The sequence below is a fragment of the Heptranchias perlo genome, chromosome 34 (genome assembly GCF_035084215.1).
Source record: "Heptranchias perlo isolate sHepPer1 chromosome 34, sHepPer1.hap1, whole genome shotgun sequence".
Lineage (NCBI taxonomy): Eukaryota > Metazoa > Chordata > Chondrichthyes > Hexanchiformes > Hexanchidae > Heptranchias > Heptranchias perlo.
The window spans coordinates 2,202,503-2,223,915 of NC_090358.1; the positions used below are offsets into that span (position 1 = coordinate 2,202,503).

The 21,413-nt window shown below is 44.9% G+C and overlaps 1 protein-coding gene across 1 annotated transcript in view; it reads left to right on the top strand.

Moving 5' to 3' along the window:
- The window catches only part of map2k1 (mitogen-activated protein kinase kinase 1), a 43,091-nt gene that overhangs the window by 11,601 nt on the left and 10,077 nt on the right, over positions 1–21,413 (top strand). Inside the window, exons 2-5 of the mRNA XM_067971276.1 lie at positions 15,108–15,318; positions 16,900–17,046; positions 19,018–19,095; positions 20,295–20,346. Coding sequence (XP_067827377.1) covers positions 15,108–15,318; positions 16,900–17,046; positions 19,018–19,095; positions 20,295–20,346 — 488 coding nt within the window. The remainder of the gene's footprint in view (positions 1–15,107; positions 15,319–16,899; positions 17,047–19,017; positions 19,096–20,294; positions 20,347–21,413) is intronic.

A 21,413-nucleotide genomic window follows, 5' to 3' on the forward strand; every position in this document is an offset into this window, starting at 1 on the left:
GCAACACAGCCCCCTTTCAAATCTAGAACCTGGATCTGAATCCAGGTTGGTCTGAGATGAATATAATGTCTCCTGCACCTGATTTAGGAAGGATATACTGGCCTGGGAAGGGGTGTATTGCAGATCCACCAACATGTTACCAGGGCTAAAAGGGTTAAACTATGAGCACAGGTTGCATAAACTTGGCTTGTATTCCCTTGAGCTTAGAAGATTAAGGGGTGATCTGATCGAGGTGCTTAAAATGATTAAAGGATTCGATAGGGTAGATACAGAGAAACTATTTCCTCTGGTGAGAATCCAGAACAAAAGGGGAAAATCTTAAAATTAGAGCTAGGCTGTTTAGGGGTAAAATCAGGAACATTTTTTTTCACACAAAGGGGAGTGGAAATCGGGAGTTCTCTTTCCCCCCCCCCAAAAGGCGGTGGATGCTGGGGGCCAATTGGAGCTTTCAAGACTGAGATCGATAGATTTTTGTTGGGAATATGGAGCAAAGACGGGTAAATGGAGTTGAGGTACAGATAAGCTATGATCTAATTGAATAGCGGAACAGGCTCGAGGGGCTGAATGGCCTCCTCCTGTTCCTAATGTTCTCGTGAATCCTTGATAACTGGCAGTGGGTGAGCTAATTAGAAACGATTCCATCCCCAGCACTGACACCACTCACTTTTAGCACGGAAAATGATCAAAAAACCTAAAGTGGAAAATAACGCTTCTGATCTGTTTTTAAAAAAAAATTACAGTGAGAGGAAGCTTTTGAATAATTTACAAAGAAACAGTTTTTGATAAAAGCAGCTCTTCACAGTCTCCATGGTAACTTCAATTCTATGATACCTGAAAGCGTCATGACAACCAACTCTAGTATCCTTTATGATTACCTTGTATGTTCAGTATTTTGGAATTATCTTCTGTTATTTTATCCCTCCACTGTATATAATAATATTTACCTAGAATTACATTGAATCTACAGCACATCTGGTCTCTGCTGGTGTTTATGCTCCACACGAGCATTCTCCCTCCCTACTTCATCTCTCCCTAAGAACATAACCATCTATCCCTTTCTCCCTCGTGTGTTTATCCAGCTTCCTGTTAAATGTATCTATGCTATTCCCCTCAACTTCTCCTTGTGGGAGCGAGTTCCACATTCCAGTCACCCTCCGGGTAAAGAAATTACTCCTGAATTCCCTATTGGATTTATTAGTGACTATATTATATTTATGGCCCCTAGTTCTGTTCTTCCCTACAAGTGGAAACATCTTCTCTACGTCTACCCTATCAAACCCTTTCATAATTTTAAAGACCTCTATCAGGTCACCCCTCAGCCTTCTCTTTTCTAGAGAAACGAGCCCCAGCCTGTTCATTCTTTACTGAAAGGTATAAGCTGTCAGTTCTGGTATCATTCTTGTGAATCTTTTTGCACCTTCTCCAGTGCCTCTATATCCTTTTTATAATATGGGGACCAGAAATGTTCACAGTGCTCCGAGTGTGGTCTAACCAAGGTTCTATTCAAGTTTAAGGTTACTTTAGATTTTAGTATTTGTGGAATGAATTGTTTAATGGACCCGAGTCTTTCTCTGGTAAGAATTGATGATAATGTGGCCAGCGTAACTGTCCTGAAGACTCAGTGGGGGTGATTTTAAACCCCAAGAACGGGTGGGTTGGGGACAGGTGGGAGTTGAAAATAGTTGTTTTTTTGGGTTGCAACCGCAAAATTTTCAGACTGTGCGTAGCCTGTACTTTTCCACGCCGACCTTAAATTCGAAATAAAGCCGGGTTACGGTCGCGACCCCAAAAAACAACTATTTTCAACTCCTACCGGTTCTTGGGGTTTAAAGTCACTCCCAGTGAGTTTGTGAGTAACTCAGCCAATAGACTGGTAAGGACCCAGGATTGATCTCCAGTCTGTGTTGAGCTGGCTGATCTCCACCGGGGGCAGTAGTAAGGAAGCTACGATTGGCCTCAGTGCCCCGGGTTAGAGAGGGAACAATTGGCCGGAGCTCCTGTTCATTAACCACTGTCCAGTGACTCCTGCTGGAAAATATGAGTGAGGACAGACAGGATCGGGGTCAGTTGTGATGTACTTGCAGTCAAATAGCCAGCCAACAACCACTGTTGGGACTCGGGGATGGATAATGGGCACTTGGGGCAAAATGACAGAGGCTGCCCGGTGCCCATTGAGCTGTACCCCATCATCTTCAGGAGAGAAGGGAAGGTAATTGGCACAGGTGAAAGACGAGTTAGAGATTACACTAGTGTACTAACGTGCATCAATATTTGTCTGATAATCGCTCCTGTGAAGCGCCTTGGGACGTTTTACTATGTTAAAGGCGCTATATAAATGCAAGTTGTTGTTGCATTTATACAACATCTTTCCCATCCTCAGGACATCATAAGAGCTTCACAGCCAATTAATTATTTTTGAAATGTAACACTCCTATGTAGGCAAAAATGCAGCCAATTTGCACCCCGCCAGGTCCCACAAATGACAATGAGATAAATTACCAGTTACTCTGCTTTTAGTTGTTGGTGTTGGTTGAGGGATAAATGTTGGTCAGGACACCAACAGAACTCCCTGCTCTTCTTCAGATAGTGCCGTGGGATCTTTTACATTCACCTAACCGCGCTGCCCCCTCCCGACATTGCCGCACTCCCTCGGCGCTGCCCCCCGCCCCCCGGACGGTGCCGCACTCCCTCGGCGCTGCCCCCCGCCCCCTCCCGACATTGCCGCACTCCCTCGGCGCTGCCCCCCGCCCCCCGGACGGTGCCGCACTCCCTCGGCGCTGCCCCCCCTGATGCGTTAGCCTAAAGTATACCGTCCAGTCCTGCAGTAAAACTTGAAGCTCCTTACTCAGACGTGGGAGTGCTACCACTGAGCCAAACTGACACTGTCGTCACCTGTGGAACCTAACGCAGCAGGAGTCAGCACCTTCAGCAAAGGAGGGAGAGAATTGGAAACTAAAATTTATTACAGAAGTGGCTAATGAACAAATAAAAATGATTGAATTGCAGCAAAAATTAAGGGAACCCTCTTAAAGACAAACATTAGTGTCGGGGTAATTTGCAAATGAAGCACTTACTCCTGTATCTGCTCTGTGGCCTTTATATTTAAAGCAAGACTTACTCTTTAATCACCAGTTCAGGGGTTACTCTGAGTCCAGGATCCAGGCATGGGATTAAAGCACATGTGATGTGGACATGCAGAGTCAGTACGCCAGCTGCCATCGAGGTTAATGTGGAGCTGCAGTTACATAGAATGTACAGCACAGAAACAGCCATTCGGCCCAAAAGGTCTGTGCCGGTGTTTATGCTCCACACGAGCCTCCTCCCATCTTCCTTCATCTCTCCCTATCACCATATCCTTCTATTCCTTTCTCCCTCATGTGTTTATCCAGCTCCCCCTTAAATGCATCAATGCTATTCACCTCAACTACTCCTTGTGGTAGCAAGTTCCACATTCTAACTACCCTTTAGGTAAAGAAGTTTCTCCTGAATTCCTTATTGGATTTATTAGTGATTATCTTATATTTATGGCCCCTGGTTCTGGTCTCCCCCACAAGTGGAAACAACATCTCTATGTCTGTCCTGTCAAACCCTTTCATAATCTTAAAGACCTCTATCAGGTCACACCTCAGTCTTCTCTTTTCTAGAGAAAAGAGCCCCAGCCAGTTCAATCTTTCCTGATAGATATAACCTCTCAGTTCTGGTATCATCCTGGTAAATCATTTTTGCACCTTCTCCAGTGCCTCTATATCCTTTTTATAATATGGAGACCAAAACTGTTCACAGTACCCTGAGTGTGGTCTAACCAAAGTTCTATACAAATTTACCATAACTTTCCTGCTTTTCAATTCTATCCCTCTAGAAATGAACTCTTTTTTTATGGCCTTATTAACCTGCGTCGCTACTTTTAGTGTTTTGTTTATCTGTACCCCCAGATCCCTTTGAAAGCCCTCGTTTTGTCTGTGCCGTGTTTTGAAATGAGTATACCTCTCCGAGATGCGGGCAAACCAACACTGGCCCCTGCATAAGCAAAACAGCCTCATCTCTTCAGCGATGAGGGGCATTAACCTTACAACGTGCCCATAAATGAAATCTCCACAAGCCAGGCTGTATCAGACACTACCCAGTGGTCCAGTGTGTACTGTACATGCAGAGGAGTTGATACCAGCAGGGAGTGAATTGTCAGTTGTCACCCAGTGCACATTGTGTTCAATGAAGAATGTACTCATGCGAGCTGATGCTCCTCATTTTCAGCGATTAGACATGGAGGCTTGCCTCCTTTATCTGTTCCAAATCCATTTACCAGATGCTGCATCAAGGATTTTTACCATTATTGACCTGACTCATGCATTTAATTGCCCAAATTCAGAGCCGCTCAGCCATATGTCATTGTTTAAGTTTAAAGTGCCAGGATGTATTGTAACGAGGACATCCCATGGACATGTCAGTGGAATGAATGACATGGTGAACAACCAGATAGTGCAGCCAGTAACAGGGATGTAGATGATGGGAGTTTAAAAGTCGTGTGACAGTAGAAAGCTATCTGATCTGGTAACAGGAGACCTGTGAGCAATGAGTTATATCTGATCTGATTGCTCACCAGCAACAAAGCCCTGAGTCAGTTATGGTTAATACCACAAATGTGACGTCTATCTGTATCTCACCATTGGCAGCCATGCCTTCAGCTGCCTAGGCCCTAGGCACTGGAATTCCCTCCCTGAACCCCTCTACCTCTCTCTCCTCCTTTTAAGATGCTCCTTAAAACCTACCTGTTGACCAAATATCTCTTTGTGGCTTGGTGTCAAATTTTGTTTGATAATCGCTCCTGTGAAGTGCCTTGGGACGTTTTACTATGTCAAAGGCGCTATATAAATGCAAGTTGTTGTTGATGGCTTAATGGGTAACAGCACTATCGACAGAGGCACAAACTTTGTAACTTTGATCATGAACTAAGAAATCTAAAAAATATTACAAACTTCACGATGTAACAGATGAGGTGTCCAGAGCTGGATTAAGAAGTCTTGGGGTCCTGAGCACTGTGAACATTTGGGATCTCTTCTGGGCCCCTCTGCTCCCCCCCCCCTCCCTCCCCCCCTCTCACCCCGATCTATGAAAACACAAACGTGTGGTAAAGTGCATGAAGATGTAGGCCCATAGTGTTTATAGAATGCATTAATATTAAATCATATCACAATATACTACGCTTTAATTAGGGTTGCCAACCCTCAAGGATTGCCCTGGAGTCTCCAGGAATTGAAGATTAGTCTCCCAAACACTCCAATGAGCAAGTTTGGAGAAAAATCGGAGGGGCATTGAAAATATTCGTGTTTTAATTAACTTTTTTGAAAACTTTAATTTATTAGTTATAAAAGTATTGGAGATGAGGGAGAAAGGCCGTTTGACCGGGCGGGGTAGTTGGAGGCGGAAGGTCATGTGTTGAAAGCTCCAGGAATAGGTCCAACCATAGTTGGCAACCCTAGCTTTAATATACCTGCTTATTTACACTGGACCCCTGGTCGGGGCCCTGTAGGCCCATGTGTTAATCTGCCCCTGTCTAATATCTGTTGTAATAAGAACTCGCCCGCCGTGCTAAAATGGTGACGTTACAGCAAAATATTTAGAACAGTCTATTCTTCATCTGTTTTTTGAGAACTCCACCTGTCTGAAACCCGATGACACGATGTGCTCCCATTCATTAGCGTAACACTGGGGCCAACTCAAGTTAGTAGAAACAGAATTCCTAAAGGATGCTTGACCGCACTCTACATATTGTAAACAATTTTACAACACCAAGTTATAGTCCAACAAATTTATTTTAAATTCCACAAGCTTTCGGAGGCTTCCTCCTTCCTCAGGTGAATGGTGTGGAAATCATTGTTGGACTATAACTTGGTGTTGTAAAATTGTTTACAATTGTCAACCCCAGTCCATCACCGGCATCTCCACATCATGGCACTCTACATAGACACGGAAGTCATGTGTGATCAACGCCATGACCAATTGGATTCATCCGTGTACAGAGCTCGTTAAGACTGTATTTCTATAACTGAAAGCATTTTAGTCGTAATGAACAAATCAATTAAGTGCAGCTCCGCACAGCAAACCTAAATTAATTAGATGCAGCTGATTAGCAGATCGTGATGTATGAATGAATATTATTCAGATCGGCACACAGCGGACAATGTGAAGGAATATTTTTAAATTGCCCTTTCTTTGTACCATTGCATTAGTAATGTTAATATGTAGAAGCAATCATTCAAATACGACTCATTGGATTTCTGCAAAACGTTCTACATATGATTCATTTTTTTATTGATGTAAAATCTAAGATTTACCCACTGATGGGAAAGAGAAAGCTTTTTGGTTCTATTTGAGAGAGATTTCAAAAGACAAATTAAATTGCTAATTTATTTGATGGTTTTTGTATCCCCCCCCACCACCTATACCCGTGTTGAGATCTCTCTTTATGAAGCATTTTCCAACATCAAGGGACCTCCTCCCCCCTCCAGCACTTGTCGTTATGACTCCCACTGTGAGGGTGGGAAGATCAGTGGCCCACTCAAACTTGGCCGCTCTCGGGTGCTCTAATGGCTCAGCTTATTGACACAGTGACTAACTGCGCTGTCAGCTGTGGCTCAGTGGGTAGCACTCTCGCCTCTGAGTCAGGAGGTTGTTGGTTCAAGTCCCATTCCAGAGACTTGAGCACATAATCATGACCGACACTCCCAGTGTAGTACTGAGGGAGCGCTGCACTGTCGGAGGTGCCGTCTTTCAGGTGAGACGTTAAACCGAGGCTCCATCTGCCCTCTCAGGCGGACGTAAAAGATCCCACAGCACTATTTCGATAAAGAGCAGGGGAGTTCTCCCCGGTGTCCTAGCCAATATCCCTCAATCAACATCACTAAAACAGATTATCTGGTTATTATCTCATTGCTGTTTATTTGTGGGAGCTTGCTGTGTGCAAATTGGCTGCCGTGTTTTCTACACTTCAAAAGTAGTTCATTGGGTGTAAAGTGCTTTGGAATGTCCTGAGGTTGTGAAAGGCACTATATAAATGCAAGTAGTTGTTCTTCTTCATACGATGTATTACTCTTACTGCAAATGGTCCTGCATCATATAACCTGCGATGTTCTTTACTGGTCAGTAGGTCTAATTCCTGGGCTTTCCAGAGACCAATTAGGAGCAAATGACCCTTAGCAAATGCTGAGGTCAATTAGCGGTCAAAAGAAACCTGCAGAAAATGACTGGCTTGCTTTTTTTATATCTCACATTTGCAATGTTGACTCATGAAGTGTGAGGGACAGAATGGACAATCCGTTTGCCCTGGAGTCTCCAAGAATTAAAGACTAGTCTCCAGGACACTGCTGTGAGCAACAAACCAGGGAGAAAAGTCATAGGGGCAATAAACAATAATTATGTTTTTTAAAATGTTCTTTGAACACTTCTTTGTTTATTAGTTATAAAAATATTGGAGATGAGGAACAAGGCTGTTTGACTAACAGTCAAGAATCATCCAATCGGGTAACAGTGTGTTCACTTTCCAATTGGTATGGGAAGGCGGGGTCTTGTGAGGATGGACATGTTGGGCGACCAATGGCAGGAGTGTGGAGGGGCGGGGCCGTTGGCAGGAGGCTATGTGATGAAACCTCTAGGAATACGTCCAACCAGAGTTGGTGACCTTAAGTGATGATCTGGTATATGTAGGTAGATGGCAAAGGCAGGATTGGGAGTTGGCTGCTTTGCCATCCACATTTGAATAGCCCAATGACGCGCATTGTGTAGACGTACACACGAAGAATGGCCACTTGGGTGAGAGTCAGCACCTTCAGGGGAGGGGGCAGTCGGAGCCTGTGGGACTGAACCCCGGTGAGAGTCAGCACCTTCAGGGGAGGGGGCAGTCGGAGCCTGTGGGACTGAACCCCGGTGAGAGTCAGCACCTTCAGGGGAGGGGGCAGTCGGAGCCTGTGGGACTGAACCCCGGTGAGAGTCAGCACCTTCAGGGGAGGGGGCAGTCGGAGCCTGCGGGACTGAACCCGGGTGAGAGTCAGCACCTTCAGGAGAGGGGAAAAATAATTGCAAAATAAAAAAGATCCCTGTGAGCGTTTACTGGATGTAAACTCGTTGCAAGCTGCATTCCATGTAGTGGGCATCATTACTAAATAATTCAAATTGTGACACGATGACTGTAAGTGTCAATTTGACTTACAGATGTGAGAAACCACAAGACCGACACTGAAATGGTTTATAACCATTGTCTGAACCCTGTGACGAGATTATTGTCTGAAAATCCCTCCGTGAGACTCTGTTTTCTATAATATGTACTGTCCAGTTTGTGGACTGCCCAACACTCTGGAATTATCCTCCCAAAACACTCCACTTTGCCGATCCCTTTAAAAAGCCTCCATTCTCCCTATGGCTACTCGTGTCCAACAATGCCTCCTCCCCCTTGGGACACTTTCTATGCTAAATGCAGTTACATAGAATTACATAGAAATTACAGCACAGAACCAGGTCATTCGAGCCAACTGGTCTATGCCGGTGTTTATGCTCCACATGAGCCTCCTCCCACCCTACTTCATCTCACCCTGTCAACATATCCTTCTATTCCTTTCTCCCTCATATACTTATCTAGCTTTCCCTTAAATGAATCTATGTTATTTGCCTCAATTACTCCATGTGTTAGCGAGTTCCACATTCTAACCACTCTCTGGGTAAAGAAGTTTCTCCTGAATTCCCTATTGGATTTATTAGTGACTATCTTATATTTATGACCCTTAGTTTTGGATTCCCCCACAAGTGGGAACATCTTCTCTATGTCCACCCTATCAAACTCCTTCCTAATTTTAAAGACCTCTATCAGGTCACCCCTCAGCCTTCTCTTTTCTAGAGAAAAGAGCCCCAGCCTGTTCAGTCTTTTCTATTAGTTATAACCTCTCAGTTTAGGTTATCATCCTTGTAAATCTTTCTTGCACCTTCTCCGGTGTCTCTATATCCTTTTTGTCATGTGGAGACCAGAACTGTGCACAGTGCTCCAAGAGTGGTCCAAACAAGGTTCTATACAAGTTTGACATAACTTCCCTGCTTTTCAATTCTATCCCTCTAGAAATGAACCCCAGTGCTTTGTTTGTGTTTTTTTATGGCCTTATTAACCTGATAATAAATGCAATTGTTTTAATTTATCCCCTTTTGTGAGTCCCTTTTTGTGTCGAGAACCGTACAGCCAATGCTGTCTGTGCCACAGACACATTTGCAGTTTTAAAAAAAAATGTAAGGAATCTTACAACACCAGGTTATAGTCCAACAATTTTATTTTAAAATCACAAGCTTTCGGAGATTATCTCCTTCGTCAGGTGAGTGAGTGAGTGAATGAGAGGTTCTCAAATCGCATATCTTATATTAGGCTGGGACACCATCACACCAATCAAAGGTGTCGTTAGCTAACCTGTCTGAACACCAACGACACCTTTGATTGGTGTGATGGTGTCCCAGCCTAATATAAGATATGCGATTTGAGAACCTCTCATTCATTCACTCATTCACCTGACGAAGGAGATAATCTCCGAAAGCTTGTGATTTAAAAATAAAATTGTTGGACTATAACCTGGTGTTGTAAGATTCCTTACATTTGTCCACCCCAGTCCATCACCGGCATCTCCACATCATAAAAAAACATGAGCAGTTGTCGTTATTGTAACTTTTCCAATTGTCAGTGAATTCTGCGTCGACCCTGTATTTATAATCAGAATATACAATAATAATGGACTGTATAGCCTTACATTTCCAGGGCTGGGTGTTTTTTTCTCTCTCTCTCTGTCACACATTCCTTAGACTGGATGTGGATTGCCTCGAGGGGATGTTGTCAGGGAGGGTGGCCCATAAGAAGCTGAATGAAAGACTGACAATAAGAACAATGCAGAGTCATACATTGGCTCCCATTACAGACACAGACAAGGCAAAGTACTTCAATCCTGCCAAAGCCACAAGGCAGTCTGTTCCACTGGGACATCCTTGATTGACCCACTTTTGCCTGAAACACAAAAGAGATTGACTAATTCCTTTTCACTGTGCTACATACTACAAACCAGGCACAAAGAGTCACTAGTGTATTAGTCGATCAGTATTAAAGGGAAAGGTAATTCTGCTGGTAAATACCAACAGAGAGAGATAATATGAAATTATTCCCCACCAATTGCATTATCCACACTTATTACGGGTAGCCGTCGGACGAACGGCACTAACCGTTTGCCATTTCCATTGAAGTCAATTACAAAGGAGCAGCTTATAAGATATTAAATGTGCCGACTGCTTCACGCAGTTTAATAAACTTTTCCCACCTCGCTTAAAAAAAAAGACTTTCATTTATATAGCGCCTTTCACGACCTCAGGACATCCCAAAGTGCTTTACAGCCAATGAAGTGTAGTCACTGTTGTAATGTAGGAAACACGCCAGCCAATTTACGCACAGCAAGACCTCACAAACAGGAATGAGATAATGACCAGATACTCTTTTTTAGTGATATTAGTTTAGGGATAAATATTGGCCAGGACACCAGGGAGAACTCCTCTGCTCTTCTTCGATTAGCGGCCGTGGGATCTTTTACATCCACCTGAGAGGGCAGTCGGGGCCTTGGTTTAACGTCTCATCCAAAAGGCGGCACCTCCGACAGTGCAGCACTGCCTCAGTTTGTGCTCAAGTCTCTGGAGTGGGACTCGAGCCCACGACCTTCTGACTCGGAGGCGAGAGTGCTTCCGACTGAGCCACGCTGACCGATGTCAGCCGATAGATGTAGGAGGAGGCGTTTCCCCCGATGAAGAGAGTGATCAGTTCCAGAGGGACGTGGTTGAACACAGGGTAGTGCCTGCTCACTCTGGAGAGAATCTTGCCTTCTGTGAAGGGAAGAAGGTTAATCGAACGGGCGTGGAATGTTGCCTGGCGAGAGTGAGGTTTGTGCTCACCGTTCACTAGTCTCAGTCCTCCGTTAATGAGGAAGATCTTAATCTCTGTAAAAGACGATACACTGACCAACGCTTACAGCGAGCTAAATATATATGGTGCCTTGTCAGTGCAAATGTCCTAGTGTTTAAAACAGTGAGTGTTTCTGAAGTGCAGTGACTGTTGTTATTCAGGCAAATCTGCAGGTATTTTGTGTTAGCATTCGACAAACAACCAATACTGAACACTTGGCAGCGATTGCTGCACAGTAATTTGAGGAATGTGATTGCCATGGTTTATAAGTGTAGGCTCAACCCCAAGGTTACATTGCTATTTAGACTTCGCTGTCTGTTATGTGAATTTTGTGTTCAGTAACGTGAAGAATGTCAGCACTGGGGAAAGGAACAGGTCCAGTGCTTTGGGCACCCAGTGTCAACACCAAGGACTCACCGTTCAGCACAGTCCGAAGTAGAATAAAGGTCCCCTCTCTTTACTCCAACAATGTGCCTCAATCCCAAAATCAGGAGAGCACGTCTTTGGTGTCAACTGTGGCTCAGTGGGTAGCACTCTGGCCTCTCAGCCTGAAGGTTGTGGGATCAACTCCCAGACCAGAGACTGGAGTCTATAACCCAGGCTGACACTTCAGTACAGTATTGAGGGAGTGCTGCACTGTCAGGGTGCTGTCTTTTGAATGAGACATTAAACTGCCCCCTTAGGTGGACGTGAAAGATCCCACAACACTATTCGAAAAAGAGCAGGGGATTTCTCCCAAGTCTCCTGGACAATCTTTATACCTTAACCACTGTCACTAAAACAGATGATCTGGTCATTTATCTCATTGCTGTTTGTGGGTCCTTGCTGTGTGCAAATTGGCTGCCACGTTTCCTACATTGCAACCGTGACCTACACTTTCAAAAATACTTCATTGTCTGTTAAACGCTTTGGGACATTCTGAGGACGTCTAAGGTGCTAAATAAATGCAAGTTCTTTCTTTTCAACTTTTTTTTCTAGCCACTCCAGTGTGACATCTGCATTGTTTACACTGCCCATTCTACAGGCTGAGTCCAGTTACGTAAATCACACGCAGTTTTTGTCCCCCCGGCAAGAGTCGGGACCCGTGGGACCCGTGCCCCCCCCGGTGAGAGTCGGGACCCGTCCCCCCGGTGAGAGTCGAGGCCCGTGGGACCCGTGCCCCCCCCCCCCGGCGAGAGTCGGGACCCGTGGGACCCGTGCCCCCCCCCGGCGAGAGTCAGGACCTGTCCCCCCGGCGAGAGTCGAGACCTTCGGGAGAACAGAGTAGTAAAATTAGCAAAAGGAAATATGATCAAGTTGTGTAACCAAAGTGAGTGACATGACGCTGAGTCAAGGGAGTGCAGAGAAATGAATGAGTCACTTCCTTTGGGACACGGCCTTGACAAACTCACTAAGCTGCTGCTTTCATCGAGAGCACAGGAACGGTTCCCGGAAATCCTGAGTCAATCATTCCTTGTCCTCTGGCTAAACGATCAGCACGTAAAATAATAAGTGGATTTGGTTTTCAAAATGCTTTGCAAATCTTTATTTGCAATGAAAATCATGAGACACAATAACATTCGATCATATCAGGAACACCTGCTGTTACCTAGGAATTAATATTGGTGATATCAGTGGGCAAAATATGACATTGATTTTTGCTATTTTATCAGAGGTAGTAATCCATTTGAAGTCAACAAGTTAACCCTGCTAAAGGGAATGTCAAATGAGCAGGTTAAGCATAAAACAACATCACCAACATCAGCTTCCAGCCTTAAATGCTCTTGGTGCTGGGTCAGACAGCTGGGATTAGATTTAATTTCACTGGCACAGTGTCTTAGGCAACAACAACAACTTGCATTTATATATCTCCTTTAACGTGGTTAAACATCCCAAGGCACTTCACAGGAGCGATTTATCAAACAAAATTTGACACCGAGCCACTCAAGGAGATATTAGGACAGGTGACCAAAAGCTTGGTCAAAGAGTTAGGTTTTAAGGAGCGTCTGAAAGGAGGAGAGAGAGGCGGAGAGGTTTAGGGATGGAATTCCAGAGCTTAGGACCTAGGCAGCTGAAGGCACGGCCGCCAATGGTGGAGTAATTAAAATCGGGGATGTGCAAGTGGTCAGCATCGGAGGAGCTCAGAGATCTCGGAGGGTTGTAGGGCTGGAGGAGGTTACAGAGATCGGGAGGGGTTAATAGGCCGCTGGCCGACCTCGACCAAAACACCTGGGACTGTTAAAATCAGGCGGCTCGTAGGCCCGGGGGAGAGTCACTCCTGCTTCTCTGGGCCCCACAAAGGGAATCAAATACACTTCCCTTGAGGGGCTTCTTCTCCCGGTGATCAGCCTCCAGCCTGGCAGGAAAGTTTTGGCCGATTCCCCCACTCAGGCCAACATTAAAATGGCGGTTAGAGGGGTCTCGATGATGACATCAGGGCACGATCCGCATACTTAACGAAGGACCCTTCTGGGCGGGTGTCCTTGTAGGCCAGATCGGGGCGGGAGGCCAATGGGTTAGTCTCCCGCTACATTGTAACTGCACCCCCGCCCCGTGTATTCTGGAAACTCTAATGCAGTGTTTGCCCGTGACCGTGGCTGATGCAGATGTGTTTTGTCACATGTCCCACGCCTGGACAGGATACAAGGGGAAAACTCATTATCTGATGCGCGATCTCTTGCCTGTAGCCTTCAGACCTCTCTCTGTTGCAACCTTTCTCGTCCCTCAGTTTATTGGTACTGCAATGGTCACCGCTGCTCAGAGCTCTCCTGTCTTGTTCTCCTAAACCTTAGTCTACATTCTCTTCCTTCTCCCTGCATCCTCACTGCTGAAATCGAGACTCATCGCACTCTCGCCTACCCTAACTCATTCTTTCCCAGGTCCTCAAAACTGTGAAACTCTTTACCTCCCTCGGTATTCCCTTTCTTCTACTTTCAAAATGCAAATTTGATGTCACCGAGCTTTTAAATTTGTTGTCGTGGGATCTTGCTGTGCCACATTTCCTACATTACAAAGTCACTACACCTCAAAAGTATTTAATTGCCTGTAAAGTACTTTGGGACGGCCTGAGGCCGTGAAAGACGCTACATAAATGCAAGTTCTTTCTCCTTTCTTTATCATAGAATCATAGAACACAAAAAGAGGCCATTCGGCCCATCATGCCTGTGCCGGCTCTTTGAAAGAGCTATCCAATTAGTCCGCTGTCTCACGTCTCTCCCGGCAGCTGGTAATAATGGCTAAACCAGCATCAAATCTGAGCCCTCCGCTTGATTTGCACCCAGGCTTATTTTGATAATTTTATCAGTTTGGTCTCTTGATCTAACCGTTATTGATCAGAATCCCTGCTGATTGGGACAGAAGGAGCAGGAGGAGAAATCAGTCGGAGGGAGGAAAAAAACGACCAAAATACAGAATTAAAATTTGATTTGAGAGACAGGCGTCGCCCTGTTCCTGTGTGTTGTTGTGGGTTTTTTTTCTTAATGTTATTCAGAAACAGCAGCCCCGTCATAAAATATACAGGCGAATGTGCTTTCTTGAGAATCCAATTAAGAAATCGCAGTGCAGGTACAGGAAGGGTCGGTCGGTACTGATGCACTGGGATGGGAGTTGAGGGTTTTTATTTCCAATGGAGATTATTTCAATCTCATCTCTCACTGACCTGGACTGAGGTTTATGTCTTGACATTAACCAATTAAGGAGTTATTTATCTATCAGTCTGTTAATCACTCTGTCTATCTTTACCTATCTATATCTCTCTTCATCTCTCAATCTCTATCTCCCTCTGTATCTTTCTATGTATGTCTCTCTATTTTGATATTCTCTCTGTCTCTATTTATCTATCTCAATCTCCATCTATGACAAATGCAGTGTGACAAACACTCTTTAAAACTTTTGATATGAGCAGATGTTTTTTTTTAAAAAAGGTAATTTATGTTTGTTTCCAGACAATATCTGTCCAGGATAGATTGTCTCTTTCCACTAGGGCGTGAAGCAGAAAGTCGTGTCTGTGTGCGGTCAGACGGGCTCTGTCACCAGATGATGCTTTTTGCTCAATTGCCAGCGAAGAAAATATGCCCCAAAGAAAATGGGCTGTTGTCCTTTGTGTGACGACGATTCACGTTAAATTCTCTCAAGTTTTGCTTTTCCTTTCCTCGCAACATTTTAGGACCAACCTGGAGGCTCTGCAGAAGAAGTTAGAGGAGCTTGAGTTAGACGAACAGCAGCGCAAACGGCTCGAGGCCTTTCTGACCCAGAAACAGAAGGTCGGGGAATTGAAAGATGACGACTTTGAGAAGATATCGGAACTGGGTGCAGGGAACGGAGGGGTGGTGTTCAAAGTCTCACACAAACCGTCGGGTCTCATTATGGCCCGGAAGGTAACACTTTTCTAACTTTCTCCCCACCCCCTGCTCTCCTGACGGTCTTATCTGGGGTTTGGTTCCCCGTTGTTCACACGTGAGGTTTGTTGGTGAGTGTCGGCAGATTATCTGGGGGTGGGTGGACGGACATCAGAGCACAAGCACTCGCTCGCACACGCACACTTGTGCGTGCACTCACACTCGTGCACGTACCTGTGCGCACACCCACATGTAGTGTGCCATCTCCCATTTGGATCAGATTTATGACTGTCCTTCCAGTGTGAGTGGGTTGTAAAAATGACACATTGCTGACAAATCATAAAAGTGCTCTCTGATTATATCATAGTGAATGTCAGTAGTTCTATAAATTATATCAGATTTGTGACTGAACAATTGTCTAAGGTGTTGACTCTATTTAAGATGTGGCTTCTGGTGAGATGGGATACGGTAGCGCAGTGGTTAAGTTACTGGATTAATAACCTGATAGAGATCTTCAAATCCCACCATGACAATTTGAGTTCAGTTTTAAAAATCTGGAAATTAAAAGTTGGTAAAAGGCTATCGGATTATCATAAAAACCCATCTCGTTCACTAATGTCCTTTTTAGGGAAGGAAACCTGCCGTCCTTACCCGGTCTGGCCTATACGTGACTCCAGTCCCACACTGACATGGATGACTCTTAAGAGCATAAGAAAATAAGAAATAGGAGCAGGAGTGGGCCATTCGGCCCCTCGATCCTGCTCCGCCATTCAATCAGATCATGGCTGATCTTCGACCTCAACTCCACTTTCCCGCCCGATCCCCATATCCCTGGATTCCCCTAGAGTCCAAAAATCTATTGATCGTTAACTGCCCTCTGAAGCCCATCAGTTGTATCAAACTGCTACAAAGAAGGAAGGTGGCTCATAACTGCCTTCTCAGAGCAACTAGGGATGGGTGAGGGGTGGATGTGGGGGTGAGAGGGATGACACTCTCCGGGACATTTCTAGAGGCATAGAATTGAAAACCAGTTAAATTTGTATAAACCTTGGTTAGACCACACTTGGAGCACTGTGCACAGTTCTAATCTCCGTATTACAAAAAGGACATAGAGGCAATGGAGAAGGTGGAGAAAATGATTTATAAGGATGATACCAGAACTGAGAGGTTATACCTATCAGGAAATACTGAACAGGCTGGGGCTTTTTTCTCTAGAAAATAGAAGACTGAGGGGTGACCTGATGGAGGTCTTTAAAATTATGAAGGGGTTTGATAGAATAGATGTAGAGAAGATGTTTCCAACTGTGGGGGAGAGACCAGAACTAGGGGTCACCTAACAAGGAATTCAGGAGAAACTTTTTTACCCAGAGAGTGGTTAGAATGTGGAACTCGCTCCCACATGATGTAGTTGAGGCGACGAGCGTTTAAGGGAAGCTGGATAAATACATGAGGGAGAGAGAAATAGAAGGATATGCTGATAGGGTGGGAGGAGGCTCAGGTGGAGCACAAACGCCAGCACAGACCAGTTGGGCCGAATGGCCTGTTTCTGTTCTGTAAATTCTATGTAGTTACGGAAAGACGGAACAATAAACTGCATTTGTCCGTTTCTTTTCCTCGTAGCTGATTCACCTGGAGATAAAGCCGGCCATTCGGAACCAGATCATCCGAGAGCTGCAGGTTCTACACGAGTGTAACTCTCCGTATATTGTGGGATTCTACGGAGCGTTTTACAGTGATGGAGAGATCAGCATCTGCATGGAGCACATGGTACGGAAGCTAAATGCATTTGATACGACAAATACCGCCACAAATGCACTGCCTGAGGGGGTGGTGGAGCCAGATTCAGTCGCGGCTTTCAAAAGGGAGTTGGATGAGTACTTGAAGGGAGGAAATTTGCAGGGCGACGGGGATAGGGCTGGATTGCTCTTACAGAGAGCCGGCATGGACTCGATGGGCTGAATGGCCTTCTCTGTGCTGTAACCATTCTATGATACATAAGAAAATGAGGAGGTTAGGAATGGGAAAAGGCAGTTTGGTAGTCCAGCTGCTTTTCAGGTCCAGTTGCAGGAGCAGCCAAGATAATTTCCATCTCCCCCTCAGTGACAGACTCTTGTCCCTCTGCTCATTGAATCACAAAACAGAGTCAGCATTCACTCTGTATTCCAGAAATCGTAATCCTTAATCCTTGTTGTGGAGATGCCGGTGATGGACTGGGGTGGACAAATGTAAGTAATCTTACAACACCAGGTTATAGTCCAACAGTTTTATTTGAAAATCACAAGCTTTCGGAGATTATCTCCTTCGTCAGGTGAGTGAGTGAAAGGTTCTCAAATCGCATATGCGATTTGGACTATAACCTGGTGTTGTAAGATTCCTTAATCCTTGTCTCCTGGTTCTGCTCAAAGACCTTTTCCTCGTCCACCTCACCAGTTCCCTTTAACAGATTCAACAGATCTTTCATAGAATCATAGAGCATAGAAGGAGGCCATTTGGCCCATCATGCCTGTGCCAGCTCTTTGAAAGAGCTATCCAATTAGTCCCACTCCCCCCACTCTTACCCCATAGCTCTTCCAAATTTTTCCCCTTCAAGTTTTTAACCAATTCCCTTTTGAAAGTTCTTATTGAATCTGCTTTCACTACCCTTTCAGGCAGCGCATTCCAGATCAGAACAACTCGCTGCGTTTAAAAAAAAATTCTCATCTCCCCTCTGGTTTTTTTTGCCAATTGTTGTTAATCTGTGTGCTCTGGTTACCGACCCTCCTGCCACTGGAAACAGTTTCTCCCTATTTACTCTATCAAAACCGTTCGTAATTTTGAACACCTCGATTAAATCTCTCCTTAACTGTCTCTGCTCTAAGGAGAACAATCCCAGCTTTCCCTAGTCTCTGCACGTAACTGAAGTCTCTCATCCCTGGTACTTTTGTTGGACTTTTTTTTTCTATAAACAACCATTTCCTCCACAATGCTTTTTATGGGAAAACCATTAATTTAATAAGCGAGCGATGATTGCAGCATTTAAGGTGGTGCGTTGAGTTTTTAACAACGATGAAATGTATGTAGTGTGTTTAATGTTATGTGTTGCTGTGCCTATCCCCTGTGTGACACAACCCACCCCTGGCTGATACTTTGACTGTACTGCTCCTCCGTGGTGTAGATGGGCAGCAGATGTGGAAGTTTCCTGCGGGGTCTGTGCCAGACCGGTCTGTGATTCAGCTGCTTGCTTGTCTCAACACGTGGCAGTCCTGCCCGTCTGCCAGGAATATCCTCTCCTGTTCCGGATGCACGGGGCTTGCTTACGTTTGCTGGAAGCTGCTCGTCTGTTCCTGTGTTTGAGGTCAGGGGCCTCTCGTCAGCTGCAGCGCTGTTTTAGCACAGACCATAAAGTCTGCAATTCCCTCACGCCAAGGACATGGGACAGCTGTTGTACCCCATGGATTGGGGGCGGGGAGAGATTGGCATTTATATATAAAAAAAACTCAATGCTTAAAATGGAAAAATGTAGGTCTTATCTGCACATCCTGAGAACTAGATTCGATAATCGAAAGAAACCAATCACAAGCTTAAAAACTGGCTGTAGGGCAAATGTCAATCACATTGCGTTATTGATCAAGCTCCATTCTGGCAGATAATCGATATTCTGCTGTGTCACAAGAGCCTGCCTGTGACACAATAAGGTGACCGGGGTACAGTGTTGTTTAGTTCAATCTGACTGATTTATAATGTTTAACTTTCTGTCAGGATGGTGGTTCATTGGATCAAGTGCTCAAAAAAGCTGGAAGAATTAGAGAAGAAGTCCTGGGCAAAGTTAGCATCGCTGTGAGTATCACTCAATCAGTGCAGGAGGGTGATGGTCCAGCAACAGAGGAGGGTCGCCAACTCTGATTGGACAATATGCCGGGAGGTTTCATCACATGACCTGCCTCCAACTGCCCCGCCCCCACATTCCCTCCATTGGTTGCTTGATATGTCAATCATTCAGTAATGGCGGATAGAATACCCACAATCCTCTGCAATGCAGACGACGCTCTAGACATTGTGTGCATTGCATCCTGGGAGTGTGACGCCCTGCTATTTGTGAAAAACTGTGGTCACTATTTGTGTAACTGTGTTAGTGGATCTCCTGTGGCAATGCTCACAGTTAGACGGACGATACGTTATTTTCTAATGGCAGGGGTGCAATATTATGTAATGCACAACGTATTATTCTGCTGATAAGATGGCCGTGTGCTCCACTGACCTCTCCCCTTAAGGCCACAAAGACTGATTGCTGTAAACAAGCACATGTTGAGGTCAATCTTATGTAATTTTCTGTTGGTGAAGGTAGTTTACAGATTGCCAGGTGCGTGTAAACGTCTGGCTCCAGATCAAAAGAAACCAGCTTGAAATGACTACCTGTCTCTTTGTATATACTTTTGACACTTTGAAATGTGATAAAGTGTGACGGCCGTGTGCTGGGCACGAGATTTCGTGCTAGCTGTTCTCTCGTGACATTGATCACGGTGAGTTGGAGGATGTGCTGTTTTATAACAATGGGAGATGTTATCACCAAAGTGTTACAGGAAGTAAGTGTGACACAGGAAATGCTCACTAAAGCAAGACTTTTAATACATCACTGATCAATCTCCCATGGCAGTGCACACCCGGTCTCGAGACCAGGTGTAGTCCTCGGGTCAAGCAGAGTTAGAGGGTGGAGGATAATTGGACCAGAGTGCGCGGACATAATGCAGTTTCCATTTAAGGTCACGCTTACTGTCGTAATTTTTATATTTCCATTATAAATTCCATTGTCCACTTTATAATGGAAACTGGCTATGTAAACAAGTCACGCTGTAATTACACCCTCCCACCAGTGGTGGCGCTCCATTATAAATGTGGACATGGGAATTTTAAGTGGAAAAACTTGACTGGTGATGTGTCAGATTGTTAATGTATTATCGATATAAACAGATAGACTTACTCCACGTTCGTCCTCTGAAGAAAAACATAATTTAAAAAAAACTTTACAATCTTCACAGGTTAACAAGGGACTGGCTTATCTGCGAGAGAAACACAAGATCATGCACCGAGGTACAGTGACAACCAATCTATTGAATGTGGATATCTTTCACTAAAATCACTGAAAGTCACCTAACCCACAGAGTCCTGTCGTATAAGTTAAAGGATCCCAGACATTTAAACCTGACCAGTATCGTTCCCACAGCAGATACTTCCGAGTGTGTTTGCCTAACTGGGGTCCCATCGGCAGCACTTGTAAGTATGAGCGGCTCGATACCACGTGGCCCATGGCAGCAGCCACTCGCCTTATCTCACTGAGCCAGTTCAGTGCACTTGTGTCGTGACACAAAATAACGCTCTTGCACAATGTCACCGTGCCTCTGATCACCGCGGTCTCCGGCCACACAACAACAACAACTTGCATTCATATAGCACCTTTTTAACGTTGTAAAACGTCCCAAGGTGCTTCACAGGAGCAAAGAAATCAGACCAAAAAAATGACGCCGATTCAAAGAAAGAGATATTAGGACAGGTGATCAAAAGCGTGGTTAAGGAGGGTTATAAAGGAGTAGAGAGGGAATTCCAGAGCTCAGGGCCGAGGCAGCTGAAGGCACGGCCGCCAATGGTGGAGCGAAGAAAATCGGGGATGCGCCAGAGGCCAGAATTGGAGGAACGCAGAGATCTCATTAATCCATAAAGACCAGACACCACTGGCGGCCGTGCCTTCAGTTGCCTGGGCCCTAAGCTCTGGAATTCCCTCCCTAAACCTCTCCGCCTCTCTCTCTCCTCCTTTTAAGATGTTCCTTAAAACCTACCTCTTTGACCAAGCTTTCGGTCACCTGTCCTAATATCTCCTTATGTGGCTCGGTGTCAGTTTTTGTCTGATAATCGCTCCTGTGAAGCGCCTTGGGACGTTTTACTACGTTAAAGGTGCGAAATAAATGCAAATTGTTGTTGCTACACCGATCAGTGCCTTTTTAATTTTTAGGTCAGTGGGGAGTAAATTTATTTTCAAAAAAAGCAGAGATCAGTCCATCCACACCAGAAGATTATGACTGTCTTGGGGCCAGATTTATGGTAAAATTAAACCACTTTAATCTTATATTTATTTGCTTCACCTTGGAATCTCTCCGTGACTC